The sequence below is a fragment of the Coregonus clupeaformis genome, chromosome 14, assembly GCF_020615455.1.
Source record: "Coregonus clupeaformis isolate EN_2021a chromosome 14, ASM2061545v1, whole genome shotgun sequence".
In the NCBI taxonomy this organism is placed as follows: domain Eukaryota; kingdom Metazoa; phylum Chordata; class Actinopteri; order Salmoniformes; family Salmonidae; genus Coregonus; species Coregonus clupeaformis.
This window is the reverse complement of record NC_059205.1, coordinates 20,609,055-20,635,038: the sequence shown is the minus strand read 5'-3', so window position 1 is coordinate 20,635,038 and position 25,984 is coordinate 20,609,055. Positions and strand designations below refer to the sequence as shown.

The following is a 25,984-nucleotide window of genomic DNA, read 5'->3' as shown; positions in this document are numbered from 1 at the left end:
TAGTGATGCTCTGGTGGTGGGTGGGTCCTGTGGGATGTGCTGGGTCTGGTGTGGTATTGAGGGGGACTGGGGCTCCTTGGTGGTCTGGTAGGGGTCTCTGGATGCTCCTCTATCCAGTGCGGTGTGGGGTGTTTGTCTACCAAGTGACCCCTAACCATTCAGTTTATCTCTGTCTTCTCTCTCTGTGATGATCTGCCTGGCTCTTTCCCTTCCTAACCATTCTGTTTCTCTATGTCTCCTCTCTCTGTGATGATCCGCCTGGCTCTTTCCCTTCCTAACCATTCTGTTTCTCTTCTCTCGCTCTCTCCAGTTTGATGTCGGGGCTAGCAGCCCTGGATGCCAAGTGTTCCAGCCGCCTGGGCATCATGACCGTCTCCTACTACCTGTGGACCACCTTTGTGGCGGTGGTGGTGGGCATCCTCATGGTTACCATCATCCACCCAGGGGGCGCCGCCCAGAAGGAGGACAATGAGGACAGCGGCAAGCCAATCATGAGCTCCGCTGATGCCCTGCTCGATCTAATTCGGTAAGATATAATTAAATTGACCTTTGACCTTTGTTGTTGCGTGTCCTACTGAATTTAATTGTTCTAAAATCAGCCTACAGTGAAGGTTCAATGGTTCAAGGGTTCCAAGGTTGAGGGGTTTTATTAGTCACGTTTACAATAAACACAACATTTGTTTCCCCAGTGCAAAACATATTCAAGACAGGAATATTACTATAACTTTATCCGTTTCTCTTCAAGCCTCTGTACTCTGTGACTGTTGACATGCTAAAGGCTTTGCTGTTCAATAAATCAAATGTACTTACATAGCCCCTTTTATAAAAGCAACATTTCTTACAAGTGCTTTACACAGTAACCTGGCAACTGCAGATTCCCAAGACCCTTCATCAGAATTCGTTTGAGGCAGGCTTTAGATTTTTTTTCTTCATAAAACCATTAAGACATGTACAAGAGTGTGCGTGTGTCCATGAGTGCGTGTGTGCATGTGTGCCTGTGCGTTCCGTGTGGAGATTGTAGCAGGCAGCCAAGGGGCTTCCAGCTCTTAGCTTCACCTCGTCACCCAGACCAGTCCTTTTCACATTTCTCCGGTGAGAGTTTTTAACTGTTTAATTCAACTGTGCCAGAGGTATTTGGGTAATATTTGAAAAGATATTTGGAAATATAAGGCCCTGATATATTTGGAAAATATTAAGCTATGAACTGCTTAATTGAAAATATAACCGCTGCTCCTAGGCGAAGTTGTTCCTGTTTTTGTTCTGAGGAAATTAGCATCCAGCATCGTGGTATAAAAACAAATTGCTGTACATACTCTGATGTTCTACCGTGCGCGCAATGATGTGCAATGATGTCAGAGGGAAAGAAACAGTGTTTGTTGTTTGACGTAACGGACATCACAGTTTCACCACTATGGATTCCAGCTTTGAAGCTCCTACACCTCCTGCGTTTGGTTGTCTCTCTCCCAGCCAGCCTGGTGGTTAACCATGTGTGCTGTGTCATGTGCCGTCTCAGTCTCACGGAGTGTGTGTGTGTGTGTGTATGCGTGTGTGTCTCAGTGACACGAACAGGAAGTAAAGCCTAATGCCTCCTCTGTCAGTGGGTCACAGCTAAGCTAATTAGCCAGGTGAGGGATGGAGGGTGAGGGTTAGGGTTACACACAGGGACACGCTAGACAGGCTCAGAGCATCACTGTGTGTATCACCATAACAGTCGGTCAGTGGGCCACTGTCATGAGCACTTAGCCTGTGGCCCTACACAGCTCCCAGTCACAGGCCTGTGGCCCTTACCTACACACAGGGACATTTACATTTTTACATTTTAGTCATTTAGCAGACGCTCTTATCCAGAGCGACTTACAGTTAGTGAGTGCATACAATTTTCATACTGGCCCCCCATGGGAATCGAACCCACAACCCTGGCGTTGCAAGCGCCATGCTCTACCAACTGAGCTACAGGAGCCTCTCGTGTAGTAAAGCCTCTCGTGGGAGGCTTTACTACACAGACAATTGCACTTTATTATTACTTTATTATCGCTAAGTATTAATCATTAACAAACATTTACCATCTTTTATAGTAATCGTAATAAAGAAAAAAAGACAGTAAGTTGGCATTCATGTTTGTTCGCATACATGTTGGCAAACGTGTCTTTTTTTTGTTAGAGCTGAACACCTACCTTGTCATGTGCTGTCCTGCATCAGGAAACTGTAACAGGTCATCAGATTTATACTGTGAAAAAGTGTATGTTAAGCAAGACTGAGGGATTCTGTGGCCCTTACCTACACACAGAGACCTCATGTGAGAGACTCTACACAGACAATGGTACTTTATTACTACTTTATAACTACTTTATTACTGTTAAGAATAACTGATTAAGGAACATTGACTATCTTTTATTGTCATTGTGTAAGTATAGGTGGTATATTCATTCAGGTGTATATTTTGATTAGAGCTGAGCACGTGCAGTAGCCTGTTACGTGCTGTTAAACGTGGGAAACTGATGCAGAAGATAACTGCACAATCATTTATATTTTAAAAACTTGAGAAGTGATACAAATGATAGGTGAGTGCTAAGCACTGTGCCATTTTTAAAATGCGTGAGAAAATGACCTGTTTATCTCTACCAGGGTTGAAGTCAATTCCATTTAAATTCTAGTTAATTCAGGAAGTACACTGAAATTCCGATTCCAATTCTCTTTAATGCTTTTCAACGAGGAACATGTGGAATTGGAATTGACCCCAACCCTGGTATCTACCTAGGCAGCAGCTGTGGTACATGTACGTGAGGACAGGAGTAGGGATCCTGTCTATCGTTCTTGTTGCTGCGTGTTTTTTTTTATCCCAGAGGACAGCTGTGCTCAGGATTTACCCTAAAGCTCCTTTAGAGTCTCCCTCCCTGCCTTCATCTATCATGCCAGTGTATATGTGTGCTTAAGTCCGTGCGCCTGTTTTTGTGCATGTTTGTGCACGGTGCACGCGTGCGTGTGCATGTCCAAGTGTGTGTGTTCTTATGGCCGAGAGCTTGTTTGTGTGTGTTTAATGTGTTGTGTGTATGAACGTGTGTGATGGTGAGGTGTAATTAGTGGCATTGAGGTCAGTGTTTCGTTCTGATCCACACTGTGTTTGATTACCAGAGGGGTTTATTAGCAGGCTTTAGTCTCATAGAGGACCGGAACGGATTACTTAGTAATGGAATGTACTATAAATCAAATCAAATTCAAATCCAATTTATTGGTCACATACACAGTTTACAACAGGTATGACCTAGTGATTTAAATATACTGCACTTCAATACTCTATATCAGTATTTTTGTTTTAATCAATCACATTTTATGTACAGTTGAAGTCGGAAGTTTACATACACCTTAGCCAAATACATTTAAACTCAGTTTTTCACAATTCCTGACATTTAAACCTAGTAAAAATTCCCTGTCTTAGGTCAGTTAGGATCACCACTTTATTTTAAGAATGTGAAATGTCAGAATTATAGTAGAGAGAATGATTTATTTCAGCTTTTATTTCTTTCATCACATTCCCAGTGGGTCAGAAGTTTACATACACTCAATTAGTATTTGGTAGCATTGCCTTTAAATTGTTTAAATTGGGTCAAACGTTTCGGGTAGCCTTCCACAAGCTTCCCAAAATAAGTTGGGTTAATTTTGGCCCATTCCTCCTGACAGAGCTGGTGTAACTGAGTCAGGTTTGTAGGCCTCCTTGCTCACACACACTTTTTCAGTTCTGCCCACAAGTTTTCTATAGGATTGAGGTCAGCGCTTTGTGATGGCCACTCCAATACCTTGACTTTGTTCTCCTTAAGCCATTTTGCCACAACTTTGGAAGTATGCTTGGGGTCATTGTCCATTTAGAAGACCCATTTGCGACCAAGCTTTAACTTCCTGACTGAAGTCTTGAGATGTTGCTTCAATATATCGACATAATTTTCCTTCCTCATGATGCCATCTATTTTGTGAAGTGTAAAAAAAAGTCCATCCTGCAGCAAAGCACCCCCACAGCATGATGCTGCCACCCCCTCACGGTTGGGATGGTGTTCTTCGGCTTGCAAGCAACCACCTTTTTCCTCCAAACATAACGATGGTCATTATGGCCAAAGAGTTCTATTTTTGTTTAATCAGACCAGAGGACATTTCTCCAAAAAGTAAGATCTTTGTCCCCATGTGCAGTTGCAAACCGTAGTCTGGCTTTTTTATGGCAGTTTTGGAGCAGTGGCTTCTTCCTTGCAGAGCGGCCTTTCAGGTTATGTCGATATAGGACCCGTTTTACTGTGGATATAGATACTATTGTAACTGTTTCCTCCAGCATCTTCACAAGGTCCTTTGCTGTTGTTCTGGGATTGATTTGCACTTTTCGGACCAAAGTACGTTCATCTCTAGGAGACAGAACGCGTCTCCTTCCTGAGCGGTATGACGGCTGCGTGGTCCCATGGTGTTTATACTTGTGTACTATTGTTTGTACAGATGAACGTGGTACCTTCAGGCATTTGGAAATTGCTCCCAAGGATGAACCAAACTTGTGGAGGTCTACAATTGTTCTTCTGAGGTCTTGACTGATTTCTTTTGATTTTCCCATGATGTCAAGCAAATAGGCACTGAGTTTGAAAGTAGGCCTTGAAATACATCCACAGGTACACCTCCAGTTGACTCAAATTATGTCAATTAGCCTATCAGAAGCTTCTAAAGCCATGACATTATTTTCTGGAATTTTCCAAGCTGTTTAAAGGCACAGTCAACTTAGTGTATGTAAACGTTTGACCCACTGGAATTGTGATACAGTGAATTATAAGTTAAATAATCTGTCTGTAAACAATTGTTGGAAAATTACTTGTGTCATGCACAAAGTAGATGTCCTATCCGACTTGCCAAAACTATAGTTTGTATATGTAAACTTCCGACTTCAACTCTACGTTTTCTTCTTCAAACCATCAATCAACAAATTAATCACGTTTTATTTATACAATGAATTTTACAAATGTTTAGCGAGCATGTTGTTTATTATTGCACTATATACATATAAATAGCCAAATTATTAATACAATTACTGCACTATACATATACAGATGTCTTGCAAATGGCCACATAAAGCTGGGAAGTGAGTTATGTCCTAAGACGTCCTTGTCAGAGACCAAATTATAACCTATTATAACAGCATCTAAGACTCCTATTAGAACTAGCAGTTAAGAGTCTTGGCGTGGGGCCGCTGGGCCGAGTCAGGTAACCGGCTAACTCTACTTCCACATGAGTCTGACTTTACTTCACCTGGCCGGGTGTCTCTCACTTCAATCACAATTTATGGCATTGTCCGCATTGATGGCCATATGTACAGGAGATTCCATTTGTCTCCTGGTGCCTTCAAGGCTGAAAGTGATTAAAACTGGACCTGAGGTTGTGAATGTAATTTTGTGAATTAAATTGTTGTGCTTGGATGGTTTCAAGAGCGCATAAAGAGCTGCACATTTTTATATGTGTTATTGCGTTTGATATATTTTCAGAGAGACCAGGTCAAAATTGTGTGTTGGGTTGACCGGTTATCAGGCATATTCCTGTTGTCTGGTCATAACATTGAAATTCATTGACTTGATTAGATTTGAATCTGGGTGTGATGTCCTGGCTTTTGTTTTTCACCAGCAGAGTGCAAAGTATTGTTAATGTAGTTTGGGGGTGAGTTTCCGTTTTTCCATGGATAAAAGGTCAGAGTCTCCTTTGGTTTAACTGAGAACTTGTTTTACAAGCTACATTAAAAGATGTGTGTCTTATTAGTAGAAAGTAATTTCCTCTGTCTTATACTGTAATGTATCATGTATTTTATGTACACTGTAATTGTTTTGTGTCAATTCATTCGTGACTAATAAATCGCATTAGTTGATTTGAGTAAATGCATTCCTCATTTGTAGAGTAAACTCTTTGATTGACTGAACACTACCAGTCAAAAGTTTGGACACACGTACTCATTCAAGGGTTTTTCTTTATTTTTACAATTTATTTTTTAACATCAAAACTATGAAATAACACATATGGAATCATGTAGTAATGATTCCATATGTGTTATTTCATAGTTTTGATGTCTTCACTATTATTCTACAATGTAGAAAATAGTACAAATAAAGAAAAAACCTTGAATGAGTAGGTGTGTCCAAAGTTTTGACTGGTACTGTATGTTCATAATTTAGTAGGTCTATTGGTAAATGTTATTTACACTATACACATAGCATTATGCATAGGTTCTAACTTGACATCTCTGGCTAAGATAGACTTGATAAATTAAAGCTTGGACTGTGGTTGCTATAAACAGCTCATAAGTCCTATAAGTCACTTAATAATCACATAAAGCTATCGTAGAAAACATGTAGTTATAGTACCGAGTGGGGACACGGAGACTCTCAAGCTGGCTAGATCCATCGGTATACGTTTATGACCTACAGAATTGATTCACCTAATAATGGAGTCAGATTGATGAATGTAGTTTATTATTATTCAGCATAATTATATTCTCAACTGCAAGGATTGACGTTTTACCAATCCAAAATACATTCTAATCATAATCAGAGCTTTGTGTATAATTTTATCTAGGGCTACTCAATCACAGTCCTGAAGCCTGAGGGCCACAACTATCTGACCAATCAGATAAATTAATTGATCAATTACGAGCAGTAGGTGAATAGCATTGGTGTAATAATACACACATGTTTTAGGGCCAACTGACAGTCTTATTCTAATGAAAATGCTGCTACTGGTTTGACACATTGTGTACATCGTTTCTGGTTATCCACAAGATGATGTGAATGAGAGAAGTGGAGTACGAAAAAAGGTTATAAAGTATAAAGCTTTTGGATGTGGTCAAGTTCTCTGACTCCTCATATGGAACATGCTGTGCTTCCATGCCTGTTATAGGAAAGTCTAGTCACATAACAGATTTTAACTTTACATGGAAAAGTTTGATTGAAACATTTTGAATAATGCTTTTTCAGTTATCTTAACACTTTCATTTCTGTAACCTGTCAGACAGCTACAGAGTTTAACACTTTTCTATATTCTTCCCTTCTAGCAACATGTTCCCAGCCAACTTGGTCCAAGCAACTTTCCAACAGGTGAGTAGCATGACATTATCATACTGTATATAGTATCCTAAAGAGTTTTAGGAGGAGTGCCAAAGCATGAAATACAGTTAATAGGAGATTAATGAGATAATGAGATTATTTGAATGGAAGTCTGTGTATGTTTGAAATACAAATTCACCAAATTATGGGTGACCGTTAGTGACAGGAATGAATTCAATACAGTATCTTTAACTAATTCCGATTCTTTTTCATATCATACATAGCTTGTATATCTATCTATACATAACATGTTAGATACTTCAGTATGACATTAATGTACCCTACCGGTCAAACGTTTTAGAACACCTACTAATTCAAAGGTTTTTCTTTATTTTTACTATTTTCTACATTGTAGAATAATAGTGAAGACATCAAAACTATGAAATAACACATATGGAATCATGTAGTATGAAAAATGTATGCACTCACTAACTGTAAGTCGCTCTGGATAAGAGAGTCTGCTAAATGACTAAAATGTAAAAAAAATGTAGTAACCATAAAAGTGTTAAACAAATCAAAATATATTTTATATTTGCGATTCTTCAAATAGCCACCCTTTGCCTTTGTCACGGATCCCCCCGGTACTGCTACTCATTCCGTTCACTAGTTCTGGAGGTCTTCGTCACTGACATGGATCATTACCACCAACTTCGGACTGTCTTATCTCATTACACACACCTGGTTCCCATTCCCCCTGATTAGTATGTGTATATTTTACATTTACATTTTAGTCATTTAGCAGACGCTCTTATCCAGAGCGACTTACAGTTAGTGAATACATATATTTTTTTTTATACTGGCCCCCCGTGGGAAGCGAACCCACAACCCTGGCGTTGCAAACGCCATGCTCTATCAACTGAGCTACATCCCTGCCGGCCATTCCCTCCCCTACCCTGGACGACGCTGGGCCAATTGTGCGCCGCCCATATATGTGCCCTCTGTTCCCCATTGTCCTTGTCGATTATTGTCCCATGTCCATTGGTCTCGTGAGTACCGTGTATAGTGCTGTTGTTGTTTACGGGTCTCGTCCCGTGTATTGTGTAGAGGTTACACCTCGCTCTTTGTTTGGGTTACATCCTTTTGTATGTAAGACGTGTTTGTGTTGGGTGGAGTAAATTAAACCCCTAATACGTATTCCTGTGCCTGTCTTCAAATCATTACACAACGTGACAGAATAATCGACCCATAAAAATGGAGACAGCGGGAAAGGCCGAGCTGGCGATCATCGTAGAGACAGTCCAGCATCACGAGTACTGTCTCTCCAGACTCGGCAGCACCATGGACAGCGTGCTGGCAACCATCTTGCGGTTGGAGGGGAAAGTGCAGTCCCTCCAGTCTCCAGCACTGGTTCAGGCACCAGCCCCCACACCACCACTACCTGCCTCCGTTCCATCTGAGCCGGTCCCGTGGAATACCCCTGTCCCTCCCGGAGCGCTTTGACGGCGCGCCAGCGAGATGCAAGGGATTCCTTCTGCAATGCGACCTGTACCTCGCTCGCTACGCCGAGGCTGTCTCCGGGAGAGACAGGGTTGCCACAGTCATCTTGGCACTGACCGGACAGGCCCTGGACTGGGGTGCCGCGGTTTGGGAAACGGGCGGACCCGAGGCGATCCGGTTGGAGAACCTCCTGCGGTCCAGATGAAGACCTACATGGAATCCGGAGCCCATGGCTACACCTCCTCCATGGCCAGAGCCGATGGAGGTGTGCTCTGCACGTTTGCCCGAGGCAGAGCGTAGGAGGAGGAGGAATCTGTGCCTCTGCTCCTATGGTGGAGAAAGGGGTCATTTTTCCCTGACCTGCCCTCTATCCACTAATAGGCGAGGAGGTGACAAGCCAGGGAATTCCCCTGCTCCAACCCAGCAGAGGAGAGGCAGGAAGAGGAGACCCCCATCATCCCTCAGTTCCGTATCATCGCACCAGTGGTGTGGGACGTGGACGCCAACATACGGCAGGCCCTGCATACGGAACCCACACCTGCACAGTGCCCGGAGAACCGCGCATATGTGCCCAAGGGTGTTAGGGACCGCCTCCTTTTCTGGGCGCACACGGAGCCTGTGTCGGGTCATCCTGGGATAGGCCGTACCATCGCCTGACTGACTGAGAAGTACTGGTGGCCCACCTTGGCTAGGGACGTCCGGGTTTAAGTGTCTTCCTGCTCCATCTGTGCCCAGTCTAAGACACCCAGACACCTCCCTTATGGAAAGCTACTTTCCCTGCCTGTTCCACAACGACCCTGGTCTCACTTCTCGGTGGACTTTGCCACTGGCTCTTTTTACGCACGTCTTCCGGCACTACGGGATCCCAGAGGACATTGTGTCAGACCATGGCCCTCAGTTCACCTCACGCATATGGAAAGCGTTCATGGAACACCTGGGGTCATGGTCAGTCTCACCTCCGGGTACCGTCCTCAAGCTAGTGGGCAGGTGGAGAGGGTCAATCAGGAAGTGGGCAGGTTCCTGAGGTGTTACTGTCAGGACCGGCCGGAGAAGTGGGCGGATTTTCTACCTTGGGCTGAGTACGCACAGAATTCCCTCCGCCACTCCTCCACTAACATCACTCCTTTCCAGTGCGTGTTGGGGTATCAGCCAGCCCTGGCACCTTGGCATCCGAGCCAGACCAAGGCCCCTGCGGTGGACGAGTGGTTTCAGCACGCTGAGGAGATCTGGAACGCTGCGTTTGTCAGCACAAGGATCAGGCCGACCGCCACCGCAGTGAGGAGCATGTTTTCTCTCCAGGCGACCGGGTCTGGCTCTCCACCCAGATCCTGCCCCTCCGCTTGCCCTGCCGGAAGCTGAGCCCGCGGTTTGTGGGCCCGTTTAAAGTCCTGTGGAGGGTTAATGAGGTAACGTACCATTTGCAACTCCCCGCTAATTACCGCATTAACCCGACTTTTCATGTTTCTCTCCTCAGGCCAGTGGTGCCTGGTCCTCCTCCTCTGGACATCAAGGGAGGTCCGACGTGCTCGGTCCGTGAAGTCCTGGATTCGAGGCATCGGGCGGGGCATCTCCAGTACCTCATCGACTGGGAAGGGTACGGCCCAGAGGAGCGGTGCTGGGTTCCTGCGGTGGACATCCTGGACGCTCCGCTGACCAGGGATTTTCACCGTCGGCACCCTGACCGACCCGCACCGCGTCCCTGTGGTCGTCCCCGAGGCCGGTGTCGTCTTGCTGCTAGTGCAGCACATTGGGGGGGTACTGCCACGGATCCCCCCGGTACTGCCACGGATCCCCCTGGTACTGCTGAGGAGTAAATTAAACCCTTAATACGTATTCCTGCGCCTGTCTTCAAATCATTTCACAACGTGACAGCCTTAATGACAGCTTTGCACACTCTTGGCATTCTCACCAGCTTCACCTGGAATGCTTTTTCCAACAGTCTTGAAGGACTTCCCACGTATGCTGAGCACTTGTTGCCTGCTTTTCCTTCACTCTCTGGTCCAACTCATCCCAAACCATCTCAATTTGGTTGAGGTCAGGGGATTGTGGAGGCCAGGTCATCTGATGCAGCACTCCATCACTCTCCTTCTTGGTAAAATAGCCCTTACACAGCCTGGAGGTGTGGGTCATTGTCCTGTTGAAATACAAATGATAGTCCCACTAAGCCCAAACAAGATGGGATGGCGTATCACTGCAGAATGCTGTGGTAGCCATGCTGTTTAAGTGTGCCTTGAATTCTAAGTAAATCACTGACAGTGTCACCTGCAAAGCACCCCCACACCCTAACACCTCCTTGCATGGTAAATACACATGCAGAGATCATCCGTTCACCCACACAGCGTCTCACAAATACGCGGTTTGAACCAAAAATCTCAAATTTGGACTCCAGTCCGAAGGACAGAATCCACCGGTCTAATGTCCATTGCTTGTGTTTCTTGGCCCAAACAAGTCTCTTCTTATTATTTGTTTCCTTTAGTAGTGGTTTCTTTGCAGCAATTCGACCATGAAGGCCTGATTCACACAGTCTCCTCTGAACAGTTGATGTTGAGATGTGTCTGTTACTTGAACTCTGTGAAGCATTTATTTGGGCTGCAATTTCTGAGGCTGGTAACTCTAATGAACTTATCATCTGCAGCAGAGGTAACTCTGGGTCTTCATTCCTGTGGCGGTCCTCATGAAATCCAGTTTCATCATTTCGCTTACTGGTTTTTGCGACTGCACTTGAAGAAACTTTCAAAGTTCTTGAAATGTTTCATATTGACTGACGTTCATATCTTAAAGTAATTATGCACTGTCGTTTTGCTTTGCTTATTTGAGCTGTTCTTGCCATAATATGGACTTGGTCTTTTACCAAATAGGCCTATCTTCTGTGTACCCCCTACCTTGTCACAACACAACTGATTGGTTCAAATGCATTAAGAAGAAAATTAATTCCACAAATTAACTTTTAAGAAGGCACACCTGTTAATTGAAATGCATTCCAGGTGACTACCTCATAAAGCTGGTTGAGAGAATGCCAAGAGTGTGCAAAGCTGTCATCAAGGCAAAGGGTGGATATTTGTAAAATCTCAAATATATTTTGATTTGTTTTGATATTTTGATATGCACTTTTTTGGTTACTATATGATTCCAGATGTGTTATTTCATAGTTTTGATGTCTTCACTATTATTCTGCAATGTAGAAAATAGTAAAAATAAAGAAAAACCCTTGAATGAGTAGGTGTTCTAAAACTTTTGACAGGTAGTGTATGTTAGATACTTTAATATGATATTAATGTATATCTGGTCTTATTAGTACCGTACCAGGAGTATCCCCATCATTAAGGCCCCCCCACCCACGGTGGCAGCCTCCCTGATGGAGAGCACCACCCGGAGGGTCTATATCTACGGTGTCCAGGACGACAACGGCACAGACATCCAGAACTTCTCCCTGGACATGACACCTCCACCCGACATCCAGATGCGCACGCTGCCCGGGACCAGCGATGGCATGAACGTCCTGGGGATCGTCATCTTCTCCGCCACCATGGGTGAGTGACGTCATCACTGACCTCTGACCTCTACCCCTAACCCCCCAGACACCCTGTGGTGTCATTATGGGTGAGGGACAGTTCCACTAACACATGCACGCACACACGAATGCAAGCACACACACACATACACACACACACACACATAGACACACACAGACACACACACACATCGAATCTATCACTATCGTCCCTGCCCTTCATCCAGTTAACCTTTACTTTACTCTTTAGTTCTCTCCTGTTGATCAATTCCCTATAGTAAAAGCACAAACCATTAGCAAATCAATCTGGCCCACGGTATGGTGTCCATGTTGTCTCAGTGTTGTTCTTGTTGTTGTTGGTCTCTCCAGGTATCATGCTGGGTAGAATGGGGCCTAATGGCAGCGCCTTGGTCAACTTCTGTCAGAGTCTGAACGAGGCTGTCCTGAAGATTGTCGCCATAGTGATCTGGTAAGAGCTGTATTTGAATGGTCATTGAGGTCATGACCAGAGTTAGAGTTACTGGTTTGATTAGGGTTGCTCTCCCTGTAATACCTGTATAAAAGACACCTGTCCACACACTAAATCAAACAGACTCCAACCTCTCCACAATGGCCAAGACCAGAGAGCTGTGTAAGGACATCAGGGATAAAATTGTACACCTGCACAAGGCTGGGATGGGCTACAGGACAATAGGCAAGCAGCTTGGTGAGAAGGCAACAACTGTTGGCGCAATTATTCGAAAATGGAAGAAGATGACGGTCAATCACCCTCGGTTTGGGGCTCCATGCAAGATCTTACCTCGTGGGGCATCAATGATCATGAGGAAGGTGAGGGATCAGCCCAGAACTACACGGCAGGACCTGGTCAATGACCTGAAGAGAGCTGGGACCACAGTCTCAAAGAAAACCATTAGTAACACACTACGCCGTCATGGATTATAATCCTGCAGCGCACGCAAGGTCCCCCTGCTCAAGCCAGCGCATGTCCAGGCCCGTCTGAAGTTTGCCAATGACCATCTGGTTGATCCAGAGGAGGAATGGGAGAAGGTCATGTGGTCTGATGAGACAAAAATAGAGCTTTTTGGTCTAAACTCCACTCGCCGTGTTTGGTGGAAGAAGAAGGATGAGTACAACCCCAAGAACACCATCCCAACCGTGAAGCATGGAGGTGGAAACATCATTCTTTGGGGATGCTTTTCTGCAAAGGGGACAGGACGACTGCACTGTATTGAGGGGAGGATGGATGGGGCCATGTATCGCGAGATCTTGGCCAACAACCTCCTTCCCTCAGTAAGAGCATTGAAGATGGGTCGTGACTGGTTCTTCCAGCATGACAACGACCCGAAACACACAGCCAGGGCAAGTAAGGAGTGGCTCCGTAAGAAGCATCTCAAGGTCCTGGAGTGGCCTAGCCAGTCTCCAGACCTGAACCCAATAGAACATCTTTGGAGGGAGCTGAAAGTCCGTATTGCCCAGTGACAGCCATGAAACCTGAAGGATCTGGAGAAGGTCTGTATGGAGGAGTGGGCCAAAATCCCTGCTGCAGTGTGTGCAAACCTGGTCAAGACCTACAGGAAACGTATGATCTCTGTAATTGCAAACAAAGGTTTCTGTACCAAATATTAAGTTCTGCTTTTCTGATGTATCAAATACTTATGTCATGCAATAAAATGCAAATTAATTACTTTAAAATCATACAATGTGATTTTCTGGATTTTTGTTTTAGATTCCGTCTCTCACAGTTGAAGTGTACCTATGATAAAAATTACAGACCTCTACATGCTTTGTAAGTAGGAAAACCTGCAAAATCGGCAGTGTGTCAAATACTTGTTCTCCCCACTGTATATATACAGTACCAGTCAAAAGTTTGGACACACCTACTCATTCAAGGATTTTTCTTTATTTTTACAATATATATATATATATTTCTGAATATTTAGGCTAGTTAGCTGGCTCCAGGTATAAGAAACATAAGCGGTCGCTTAGGCCCCCAGGCTGCCCAGGGGCCCTGACCTCCAGCGGGGCCCCATTGATTTTGTTTGTCACTCTCACATCATTAACATGGTATAAGTAATGGGAAAATGTGTTAAAAAAATATCTTCAGCCATGGCAAAATGGGTAGAATTGCAGGAAATTAGCTGTAAAACTGTACATTTTCTCTCTCTGCCCCATGGCGAAATTAGTTGAATTGTATGACATTTTTAATTAAATTGCACAATTTTCTCTCCGCCACATTGCAAAATGTGTAGAACTGCAGAAACCTTGCTTTAAAAGTGCCACATTTTCTGTACACCCCAAATGTGTAGAATTGCAGGAAAGTAACTTAAAAACCAAAATGTTTCTCTCCACCGTCAAGAGCAGGGCCAACCAAATCTCGCTTAGGGCCCCCAAAAGGCTAGAGCCGGCTCTGTCAATGACCTAAGCTAGTCCAAAAACTAGCCTGTTTGGGTTAAAAAAATTACCTACAATGAGAGTCAATGTAAACAACTCTTAACATCCTGGTCTACCGCAGGTACTTCCCTTTCGGCATTGTGTTCCTGGTGGCCGGTAAGATCCTGGAGATGGACGACCCGTCGGCCATGGGGAAGAAGCTGGGGTTCTACGCTATCACCGTGGTGATGGGGCTGGTGCTACACGGTCTCTTCATCCTACCGGCCATGTACTTCTTCATCACCAAGAAAAGTCCCATCGTCTACATCAGGGGCATCCTGCAGGCCCTGCTCATCTCCCTGGCAACCTCCTCCAGGTAAACAACAACAACCCTAACACTGACCCTAACCCAAACCCTAGCTTCATGTCCACACACTGGCTCAACCCTAACCCTAACCCCAGCCACAACCCTAGCCGTAACACTAACCTTAGTCATAACCCTAGCCATAACCCTAACCCTAGCTCCAGCCACAACCCTAGCCATAACACTAACCTTAGTCATAACCCTAGCCATAACCCTAACCCTAGCTCCAGGCACAACCCCTACTCTAACCTAATAAATAGTGTGGTCACATCTTTTCTAAACATCATCATATGGCACTGATCTCACTCAGATCTCATCGCATCTGTTGGTATGGAACCCTTGAGGCCCCTATATGGCCTCAACTCGATCTAGTCATGGAGACATCAGCTTGGGTGACCTTTGAAAAAGGCAATAATTGATAGTGCCTAGTGAAAGTCTACACGCTCCTTGCACCATCTTCACATTTTGCTACCTTAAAATGTAATCTAAAAAGGGATACAATTTGATATTTTCCCTACAGATGTACACAACCTACTCCACATTTTCAAAGTGAAAGAAAATTATAGAAAATGTTTCTAATGATAAAACATTGAAAAACAATGATGTCTTGATTGCGTATGTCTTCACACCCCAGAGTGAATACTTGGTGGAAGCACATTTGACAGCCTTTACAGCTGTGAATAATTTTGAATAAGATTCTACCAACTTTCACAATTCCTAGGGCAACATACAGTATATCCATTGATTTTGTCAAAATTGCTCAAGTTCAGTAACTTTGGCTGGGAATCATTGATCGACAGCAATATTCAAACCTTGTCTCTGATTTTCAAGCAAAGTCAGGACTGAGACTGGACCACTAAGGAACACTCAACACCTCTTGGAAAGCAATTCTGGTGTGTCTGGTGTGTCTTTGGCATTAAAATCTATTGCAAAATTTTTTTTTAATCTATCCAGTGGGCTCTAACAGTTCTCACAGTTAGTTTCTTAACAGGTCAACAATTGGCATGAATCATTTTACAAATACTTCCAGTGCTGCATCTGGATTCACTTTCTCATACACATCACACCGACATACATTTTTTACATTCTCAGCACAAGAATCCTGAAAACATTTTGTATGATCTCTTATAAATGACTTTAGGCCCAACCTTTGGCACTTTGGCTTTCCTTGTTATTGCCACAATGTTATGGTCACTACAGCCAATGGGAACTGATATTGCATTGGACAGTGCATTGGGAGTTGCCGGAACAAAAAGTGAGCCCGAGAGGGGGGTGACCGGGGTGCTCTGAGGTACCAGAACGCATGAAATTTTTATTTATTTATAATAAAGCATTGCATGCATTATCATCGCTTCTGCATACTGGCATAGATCAGTAGATTAAAGGCACTTGCAGAGGTTGAACACATGGGGGAATTGTAGCCTAGGGTTCGGGAAAAATGTGGCCATTATAAAAGCATTTCATGCAATTCTACATCATTTTAGATTACTGGAAACTTTAGCTGAATATTTTTTAATACCTAGCAAATGATCGAAATTACAGGCTACTTTGACACTGACAACTGAGAATCTGAGATCAATAAAAATGCCCTTGTCTTCAATCCATTAATAGCCTAGACCTACAGTAGGTGTGTGGAGACACAGATATTGTGCAATATGAGGAGGAAATTATAGTCCTAAAAAAGCTTTCCAATTTCACTTACTCACCCAATGATGCTGAGTGGCGATGGCCGATGCGCTCGTGCCAAAAGCTTATCTCTCTCTTGTTTTACTTGTTAAAACAATTGTGTTCGCTCAATGGGCCTATTTGGAAATTGATAACTTGGTAGCCTACAGACCGATTAGTCTTCTCGTTTCAGCAGGATCCATTTGGTTTCCAACCTGTATTTTCCCGCGATTGTATTTGAAATATTGCGAAAGCCTGTTTTGGCTGCATGCTGTTTACTGACAGATTTGCCGCGCGTTCCCGACTGTAGGCATGCCTCATGATTGGGCTACACGCAATCCACAGCTACACAATTAAAAATATATATTATAGGCCACCCATCACTAAAGTTGATTTGAATGGTAATGCCTGTTCAACTTTACAAGACAATAGAGTTGAGCGAGTTTAATCCAATATTAATACTAATCTAAAACGTAATCTGCTCCTCTATCTCCTCAGCTCTGCCACACTGCCTATCACCTTCAAGTGCCTCCTGGAGAACAACCACATCGACCGACGCATCATCCGCTTCGTACTCCCCGTGGGCGCCACCATCAACATGGACGGGACGGCGCTCTATGAGGCCGTGGCGGCCATCTTCATCGCCCAGGTCAACAACTACGAGCTGGACTTTGGCCAGATCATCACCATCAGGTATGTAGCCTATAGTCTTAGGCGGAGGGGAGCGTTAACAAATTACTTGTGAGTTTTTTTTTAGTGTTTTAGGCTGGGATTCAATCAGAAACCTAGCTATAGCGCTTACATTTAAAGGGGCAATCTAAAGTTGCTACATCTATTTTTGGACTTGTGAATTAATGATATGTACATTTTAGTCATTTTAGCAGACGCTCTTATCCAGAGCGACTTACAGTTAGTGAGTGCATACATTTCCATACTGGCCCCCCGTGGGAATCGAACCCACAACCCTGGCGTTGCAAGCGCCATGCTCTACCAATTGAGCTACAGGAGGCCTATAATCCCTATGTACCCATTGATTCTAAGAAAAATATAATTTCAAAATGCCTCATGAGCTTACCCAATCAGAACCCAAAATATAGGCTTGTTTTACTCCAATGTTTGTAAACAAAGTAAATGTAAACAAACACTATATAGCCACAAAACATGGTTAAGGGCCAGATTCAATCAGATCCGCTTCAGCCGACATCCTGGGTTAGAGCTGTCAAATCCACAAGTGGCTTCTGGCATTATACCTAAAGCGGACATTTCTCTCATTAAGAGAAAACCCATGCAGCCTTGTTTATAAGTGCGAACACTGGATTGTGAAAAGTAATCTACACCTCAATAAGGCTGATAGAAATCCTCATTATTTCGTTTAATGATTCTCCATTATTTCTATATTGCCTACACTTTCTCGTTCTACACTTTAACACGAGTGGGACGGGTGTGGTTTCGTGACAATGATCACAAGAGCAGCTGTTCACCGATTTGACAGCTCCAACACAGTTTCACCTCCGACACCACCAAAACATCAGCTATGCAGGTGTCGGCTATCGCCGGTTAACACTTGATCTGATTGAATCTAGGCCTAGAACTGTAATTTTGGATATATACATCCATATCATGGATGGTCAGTCCTTGCATCTATGGCTCTGTCTATGAATTTTGAAAGTGTTCACATTTCTTCAGCCCCATCCCAATAGCATTCTACCGAAACAGGGGCAGGGAATGCGCTTTCTTATTGTTTCAACTGCAGATTGACGCTTTAAAGGTAATTTGTAATTGAGCTGACATCTGCAGCATTTACCTTGAATGCGATCTCCACAAACACATTTAAAAGACATATTGTCTACAAGCACGATTGGGTTGAACACTGGCCTTAGTATGAAAATGGATGCATGGGGCATCTCAATTACAATTAGAAACAGACTTATTAAACACGTAGAAAGTAGTTTTGATTAGAACATGTAGTGTAAACAAATGGGTCAAAAACCTGGAGAATTGTTGGAAGATCCGATTACTGCAATGGAATTTCCTAGAATGGAATGGGGTGAAAAATACATGGAATTATCATATTGATTGCTTAATTATCCATTTATGTGTATTCCCTGTGCGGTTACATTTACATTTACATTTACGTCATTTAGCAGACGCTCTTATCCAGAGCGACTTACAAATTGGTGCATCGGTTACATTTTATAGGCACCAATGATAAGCATGTGGAGAATTATTTTGTCCAAAATAGCACCAAGGATTCAACAAATCTGTAGCTTTGCATTTTGTGCAACACAGACATTTATCTGGTGTTACAGTTTTTAGGAAGAATTAATGAATGAACATTATGAGATTATACTGAATCAAACGCATGCAGGCAGACAGGCAGACAGACTAGCCCGGACCCCTCCTCCTCCTCCCAACCTGCAGATCTGCGGTGTAAAATGGCCTTGCTCTCCCCTGATTTAATGACATGTTAAACTGTAATAACATTAAGCAGACCTATCCTATCCTCATCTACTCGTCACAGACTGCTGCTTTTCAAATGGAACCATATTCCCTATGTAGTGCACTACTTTTGACCAAGGCCCATAGGGCTTTGGTCAAAGGTAGTGCACGTGCACTAGATTGGGAATAGGGTGCCATTTTGGACGCAAACCGACTGTGGCCAGGCAGGCAGTAATCTCCTGGCAGTAAGACCCAAATGACCTGTATTACTCAGCTCTCTTGTCACGGCAGAGTTATCAGGAGGGTTTTTACATTATTTGGTGGCGTCCTGTCTTTTCCTGTGACGTTTGGCTGTTCGTAGCGTAGTGCTGGTCACTCTGTAGGCTGGAGTGTCCAGGGCTCCAGAGATAGACTGTGTCTCAGAGTGTACTCAGAGTGTATGTCCTAAATTTACATGGCACCATGTTCCCTTTACTTTTGGCCAGGGTCCATAGGGCTCTGGTTATAAGTAGTGCACTATAAAAGGAATAGGGTGCTATTTGCGACGCAGCCTGTGTGTCAGTATGTTCTCAGAGGCTTCCCAAACAGGGAGGCCAAACGGGACAGAAATTCAGCCATTGTGTCAGATGTCAATTACTGTATCTGTATCTTTGTGTCTGTGTTTGTCAGTCTGTCTTTCTTCCACTCTCTTTCTCTTGCTCTTTTGTCTTTCTCTTATGGGAGCATCCCAAATGGCACCCTATTCCCTATTCAGTGCACTTTTTTTGACCAGAGCCCAGTAGTGCACTATATAGGGAATAGGCATTTGGGATGCAGCCATGCACTATATAGGGCAGGGGTCCCCAATTACATTCAGCCTTGAGACGATTTTTCCTAAGCGGATGGTCGGGGGACCAGGAACATAGTTAACAATAATTTGTACACTGCAAATTGACCGCAAGAATCCCAAACAGATATAGTACTTAACAAAAACAGAATAATTTCAAACCTTGATTACATTGGGATACAATCACATATGTGACCGTCCGGCTCAATTCGGTCTTATGTAGCAAATTTTGAAATTGTGTTTTTTGCATTAGATAAAAGTAGAGACTCAGAGCTAGAAAATGGTATATCATACACTACAGTTGAGGAACAACGGGAAAGTAATTCTGCTTTGAAAGTTGATAAATGTGTAACCTCACTTGTGAGAAAATGGCCTTTGAATGTTTTGGTACAACTATTGGAGAGCTCTTTCTTTGTCTACACCAGGGGTGTCAAACTCATTTTAGCTCAGGGGCCACATGGAGGAAAATCTATTCCCAAGTGGGCCGGACTGGAAAAAGCATGGTATATATAACTTAAAAACAACAACTTCAGATTGTTTTCTTTGTTTTAATACGATCAACATACAACATAAAGCTGGAGCCTGAGGACAGTGTGTCCAAAATAGTACAAGCACAACATCACTATTAATCATAAAACACGTCAAGTTTATTTGAAATTCTAAAGAAAAAGAACACACAAACACACAATGCCTCAGTGATTAACAGAACTGTTTCACAGATCACAGAACTATATCAGGGTGTCATTTCTCAGGCAGAAATATAGATACAAATAATGAAATCCTGTTCCCCAAACAAGTGCAAGAACCACAGAGTCAAGAATAGGTTAAATATACAAATAAAATAAAATCAATTAAAAACAATAGCACATCAACATAAAAACAGATAAACATAAAGCTGGAGCCTGAGGACAGTGTCCAAAAGCACAACATCACTATTAATCATAAAACACCTTAAGTTATTTGAAAGTTCTGAGGACAAAGAACACACAAACACACAATGCCTCAGTGACTAACAGAACTGTTTCACAGATCACAGAACTATATCAGGGTGTCATTTCTCAGGCAGAAATGTAGATAAAAAGAATGAAATCCTGTTCCCCAAACAAGTGCAAGAACCACAGAGTCAAGAATAGGTTAAATATACAAATAAAATAAAATCAATTAAAAACAATAGCACATCAACATAAAAACATATAAACATAAAGCTGGAGCCTGAGGACAGTGTCCAAAAGCACAACATCACTATTAATCATAAAACACCTCAAGTTATTTGAAAGTTCTGAGGACAAAGAACACACAAACACACAATGCCTCAGTGATTCACAGAAGTATATCACAGATCACAGAACTATATCAGGGTGTCATTTCTCAGGCAGAAATGTAGATAAAAATAATGAAATCCTGTTCCCCAAACAAGTGCAAGAACCACAGAGTCAAGAATAGGTTAAATAAAATAAAATCAATTAAAAACAATAGCACATCAACATAAAAACATATAAACATAAATCTGAAAGCGTTGCTCAAACTCCCGTAACAGTCCCGTTATTTTATCTTTGAACCGCTTCATGTCTGCCACATGTTGGGTCGCGCACACATTTTTCAGACTGGGGAAGTGAGCTGCATCACCACCGGCAAGTTGCGTCTCCCACAATGACAGCTTCAACTTGAAAGAACGTATGCTGTCATAATACTGCGTGACAACTTTGTTGCGCCCTTGCAGCTGTTTGTTCAAGTTATTCAGGTGCTCTGTAACATCCACCATAAATGCAAGGTCCTGCATCCATTCTACGGAATGAAATTCTAACACTGGTTTGCCCTTTTCTTCCATGAACTGTTCAATTTCTTCTCGTAAATCAAAGAAACGCCTCAGCACAGCACCTCGGCTTAACCATCTTACCTCAGTGTGGTATGGCAGGCCATAGATGTGGTCTTTCTCTCTGAGAAGGCTGTCAAACTGACGGTGATTCAGGCTTCTGGATCGGATGAAATTAACAGTTTGGATGACCACCTTCATGACGTTATCCATCTTTAATGACTTGCAACACAAAGCGTCCTGGTGCAAAATACAGTGAAAAGTCAAAAAATCACGTCCTCCATTTGCAGATTGCACTTTCTCTCTGAACTTTGTCACAACGCCTGCTTTTTTTCCCGATCATTGAGGGCGCACCATCTGTAGCCAGGCTGACAGCGCGGGACCAGTCCACTCCGACCCTGTCCAGCGCGCCCGGCGAGTGCTGTAAAAATATCAGCTGCTGTCGTTGTATCTGTCATCGGCACCAACTCCACGAACTCCTCGGTGACGGTCAATGTGTCATCAACTCCGCGGATGAAAAAATGGCCAGTTGTGCAACATCTGTAATGTCCGTGCTTTCATCAATTGCGGCAAACGCAATAAATGACTTTACTTTTGCTTCAACTGGCTGTCCAAATCCACTGAAAGATCGAAATCCTGTCTGCAACTGTGTTTCTTGTCAGGCTGATATTTGCAAAAGCCTGCCGCTTTTCAGGGCACACAATCTCCGCTGCCTTCATCATGCATGTTTTTACAAATTCACCCTCACTAAATGGTTTTGAAGCCACTGCGATTTCATTAGCAATGAGGTAGCTAGCTTTCACTGCAGCGTCACTGATGTCTCGGCTGTGAGTAAACACAGACTGCTGTTTCTTCAGACCCGCCAACAGTTCATTCACCTTCTCTCATCTCCGCTGTCCTTGAAAGTTGTCATATTTGTCGGCATGAAGACTCACATAGTGGCGACGAAGGTTATATTCTTTCAGCACTGCAACATGCTCTGAACACACCAAACATACAGCTTTCCCATTCAATTCCGTGAATAAATAGGATGACCATTTTTCTTGGAACACTCTGCACTCTGCGTCCACTTTTCTCTTTTTTGACAGAGACATATTGGGGCAATGAGGGTGCCAAAGCACATAATGTTAAAAGTAGAAGCCATAATAAATATCGCGGGCAAAACAAAGTAGCTCATTGGCTTCCGTCTCGCTTCCGCATTGTCTCCGTGCTGCTGTGCTGTTTGTTGCTACTTGGCTACCTGCCAAACTATTCACGTTTTACTTTTAATAAACGTTTAATCAATCTCTGTGTTCAACAAATTTACCAACTTTTTAGTTTTGTCCTCACTCATCTTTTTTCGTTTAACTTTTTTCACCCCGGACGTTTTATCCCGAGACAGAAGAGTCATTTTCCTGTGCGTTTTAGCTGCCAATTTTACTTTATTTTCCATTTTTCCATCGCAACTTTTTTTCCCTTATTCAACTTTTTCACTCCGGACGCTTTATCTGGACATGGTTCGTCAACATCTTCAACAGCCGAAGCTAAGTAGTAACATTAACATGATGTCTTCTAATTGCAGTCGCTGTACTCATAATATACAGGAGAACGATCGCCTTACGGCGAGAATAGCTGTGCTACAAGCCCAGCTTCAGACGCAATCGTTAGGCAAGGGTAATTTCAGTGTAGGAAAGGAAGAAACAGCGTCTGTGCCACCAGTAAGTACAGACAGTAACGTTAGTATAAATCCCCCCGCACAGTCCCCGCGGCCGGACAACTTTCTCATGGCTTCTGGAGGGAAATACTGTTGGAATGCTCAACCGGTGTCGCTCATTCAGCCGACAGAAACCTTCAACCGGTTTTCCCCATTATGTAGCGAGTCGGAGTCTGAGTCTGAGTCTTCTCTTGTCTCTACTCCTCCCGTTATGGGGTCTGAGACGCCGAAGGCTCCCACCATTAGCTCTGACAAATTGAAAACCCTAGTCATTGGCGACTCCATTACCCGCAGTATTAGACTTAAAACGAATCACCCAGCGATCATACACTGTTTACCAGGGGGCAGGGCTACCGACGTTAAGGCTAATCTAAAGATGGTGCTGGCTAAAGCTAAAACTGGCGAGTGTAGAGAGTATAGAGATATTGTTATCCACGTCGGCACCAACGATGTTAGGATGAAACAGTCAGAGGTCACCAAGTGCAACATAGCTTCAGTGTGTAAATTAGCTAGAAAGATGTGTCGGCATCGAGTAATTGTCTCTGGCCCCCTCCCAGTTAGGGGAAGTGACGAGCTCTACAGCAGAGTCTCAGCACTCAATCGCTGGTTGAAAACTGTTTTCTGCCCCTCCCAAAAGATAACATTTGTGGATAATTGGCCCTCTTTCTGGGACTCACCCACAAACAGGACCAAGCCTGACCTGCTGAGGAGTGACGGACTCCATCCTAGCTGGAGGGGTGCTCTCCTCTTATCTACCAACATAGATAGGGCTCTAACTCCTCTAGCCCCACAGTGAAATAGGGTGCAGGCCAGGCAGCAGGCTGTTAGCCAACCTGCCAGCTTAGTGGAGTCTGCCAATAGCATAGTCAGTGTAGTCAGCTCAGCCATACCCATTGAGACTGTGTCTGTGCCTCGACCTAGGTTGGGCAAAACTAAACATGGCGGTGTTCACCCTAGCAATCTTATTAGGATAAAGACCTCCTCCATTCCTGCCATTATTGAAAGAGATCGTGATACCTCACAAATCAAAATAGGGTTACTTAATGTTAGATCCCTCACTTCAAAGGCAGTCATAGTCAATGAACTAATCACTGATCATAATCTTGATGTGATTGGCCTGACTGAAACATGGCTTAAGCCTGATGAATTTGCTGTGTTACATGAGGCCTCACCTCCTGGTTACACTAGTGACCATATTCCCCGTGCATCCCGCAAGGGCGGAGGTGTTGCTAACATTTACGATAGCAAATTTCAATTTACAAAAAAAAAATGGCGTTTTCATCTTTTGAGCTTCTAGTCATGAAATCTATGCAGCCTACTCAATCACTTTTTATAGCTACTGTTTACAGGCCTCCTGGGCCATATACAGCGTTCCTCTCTGAGTTTCCTGAATTCCTATCAGACCTTGTAGTCATAGCAGATCATATTCTAATTTTTGGTGATTTTAATATTCACATGGAGAAGTCCACAGACCCACTCCAAAAGTCTTTCGGAGCCATCATCGACTCAGTGGGTTTTGTCCAACATGTCTCTGGACCTACTCACTGCCACAGTCATACTCTGGACCTAGTTTTGTCCCATGGAATAAATGTTGTAGATCTTAATGTTTTTCCACAAAATCCTGGACTATCGGACCACCATTTTATTACGTTTGCAATCGCAACAAATAATCTGCTCAGACCCCAACCAAGGAGCATCAAAAGTCATGCTATAAATTCTCAGACAACACAAAAATTCCTTGATGCCCTTCCAGACTCCTTCTGCCTACCCAAGGACGTCAGAGGACAAAAATCAGTTAACCACTTAACTGAGGAACTCAATTTAACCTTGCGCAATACCCTAGATGCAGTTGCACCCCTAAAAACGAAAAACATTTGTCATAAGAAACTAGCTCCCTGGTATACAGAAAATACCCGAGCTTTGAAGCAAGCTTCCAGGAAATTGGAACGGAAATGGCGCCACACCAAACTGGAAGTCTTCCGACTAGCTTGGAAAGACAGTACCGTGCAGTACCGAAGAGCCCTCACTGCTGCTCGATCATCCTACTTTTCCAACTTAATCGAGGAAAATAAGAATAATCAAAAATTTCTTTTTGATACTGTTGCAAAGCTAACTAAAAAGCAGCATTCCCCAAGAGAGGATGGCTTTCACTTCAGCAGTAATAAATTCATGAACTTCTTTGAGGAAAAGATCATGACCATTAGAAAGCAAATTACGGACTCCTCTTTGAATCTGCGTATTCCTCCAGGGCTTAGCTGTCCTGGATCTGCACAGCTCTCGCGAGGAGCCTGGGATCGGGAGAGACACTTAAGTGTTTTAGTACTATATCTCTTGACACAATGATGAAAATAATCATGGCCTCTAAACCTTCAAGCTGCATACTGGATCCTATTCCTACTAAACTGCTGAAGGAGCTGCTTCCTGTGCTTGGCCCTCCTATGTTGAACATAATAAACAGCTCTCTATCCACCGGATGTGTACCAAACTCACTAAAAGTGGCAGTGATAAAGCCTCTCTTGAAAAAGCCAAACCTTGACCGGAAAATATAAAAACTATCGGCCTATATCGAATCTTCCATTCCTCTCAAAAATTTTAGAAAAAGCTGTTGCGCAGCAACTCACTGCCTTTCTGAAGACAAACAATGTATACGAAATGCTTCAGTCTGGTTTTAGACCCCATCATAGCACTGAGACTGCACTTGTGAAGGTGGTAAATGACCTTTTAATGGCGTCAGACCGAGGCTCTGCATCTGTCCTC

At 43.5% G+C, this 25,984-nt stretch overlaps 1 protein-coding gene across 1 annotated transcript in view; it reads left to right on the top strand.

Moving 5' to 3' along the window:
• Window positions 1–302: 302 nt before the first annotated feature.
• The window catches only part of LOC121581378 (excitatory amino acid transporter 5-like), a gene marked incomplete at its 5' end in the record, with an annotated part of 29,921 nt that continues 4,239 nt past the window's right edge, over window positions 303–25,984 (top strand). The window contains 6 exons of the mRNA XM_041896889.1: window positions 303–526; window positions 7,058–7,100; window positions 11,842–12,076; window positions 12,427–12,526; window positions 14,570–14,803; window positions 16,955–17,149. Coding sequence (XP_041752823.1) covers window positions 303–526; window positions 7,058–7,100; window positions 11,842–12,076; window positions 12,427–12,526; window positions 14,570–14,803; window positions 16,955–17,149 — 1,031 coding nt within the window. The remainder of the gene's footprint in view (window positions 527–7,057; window positions 7,101–11,841; window positions 12,077–12,426; window positions 12,527–14,569; window positions 14,804–16,954; window positions 17,150–25,984) is intronic.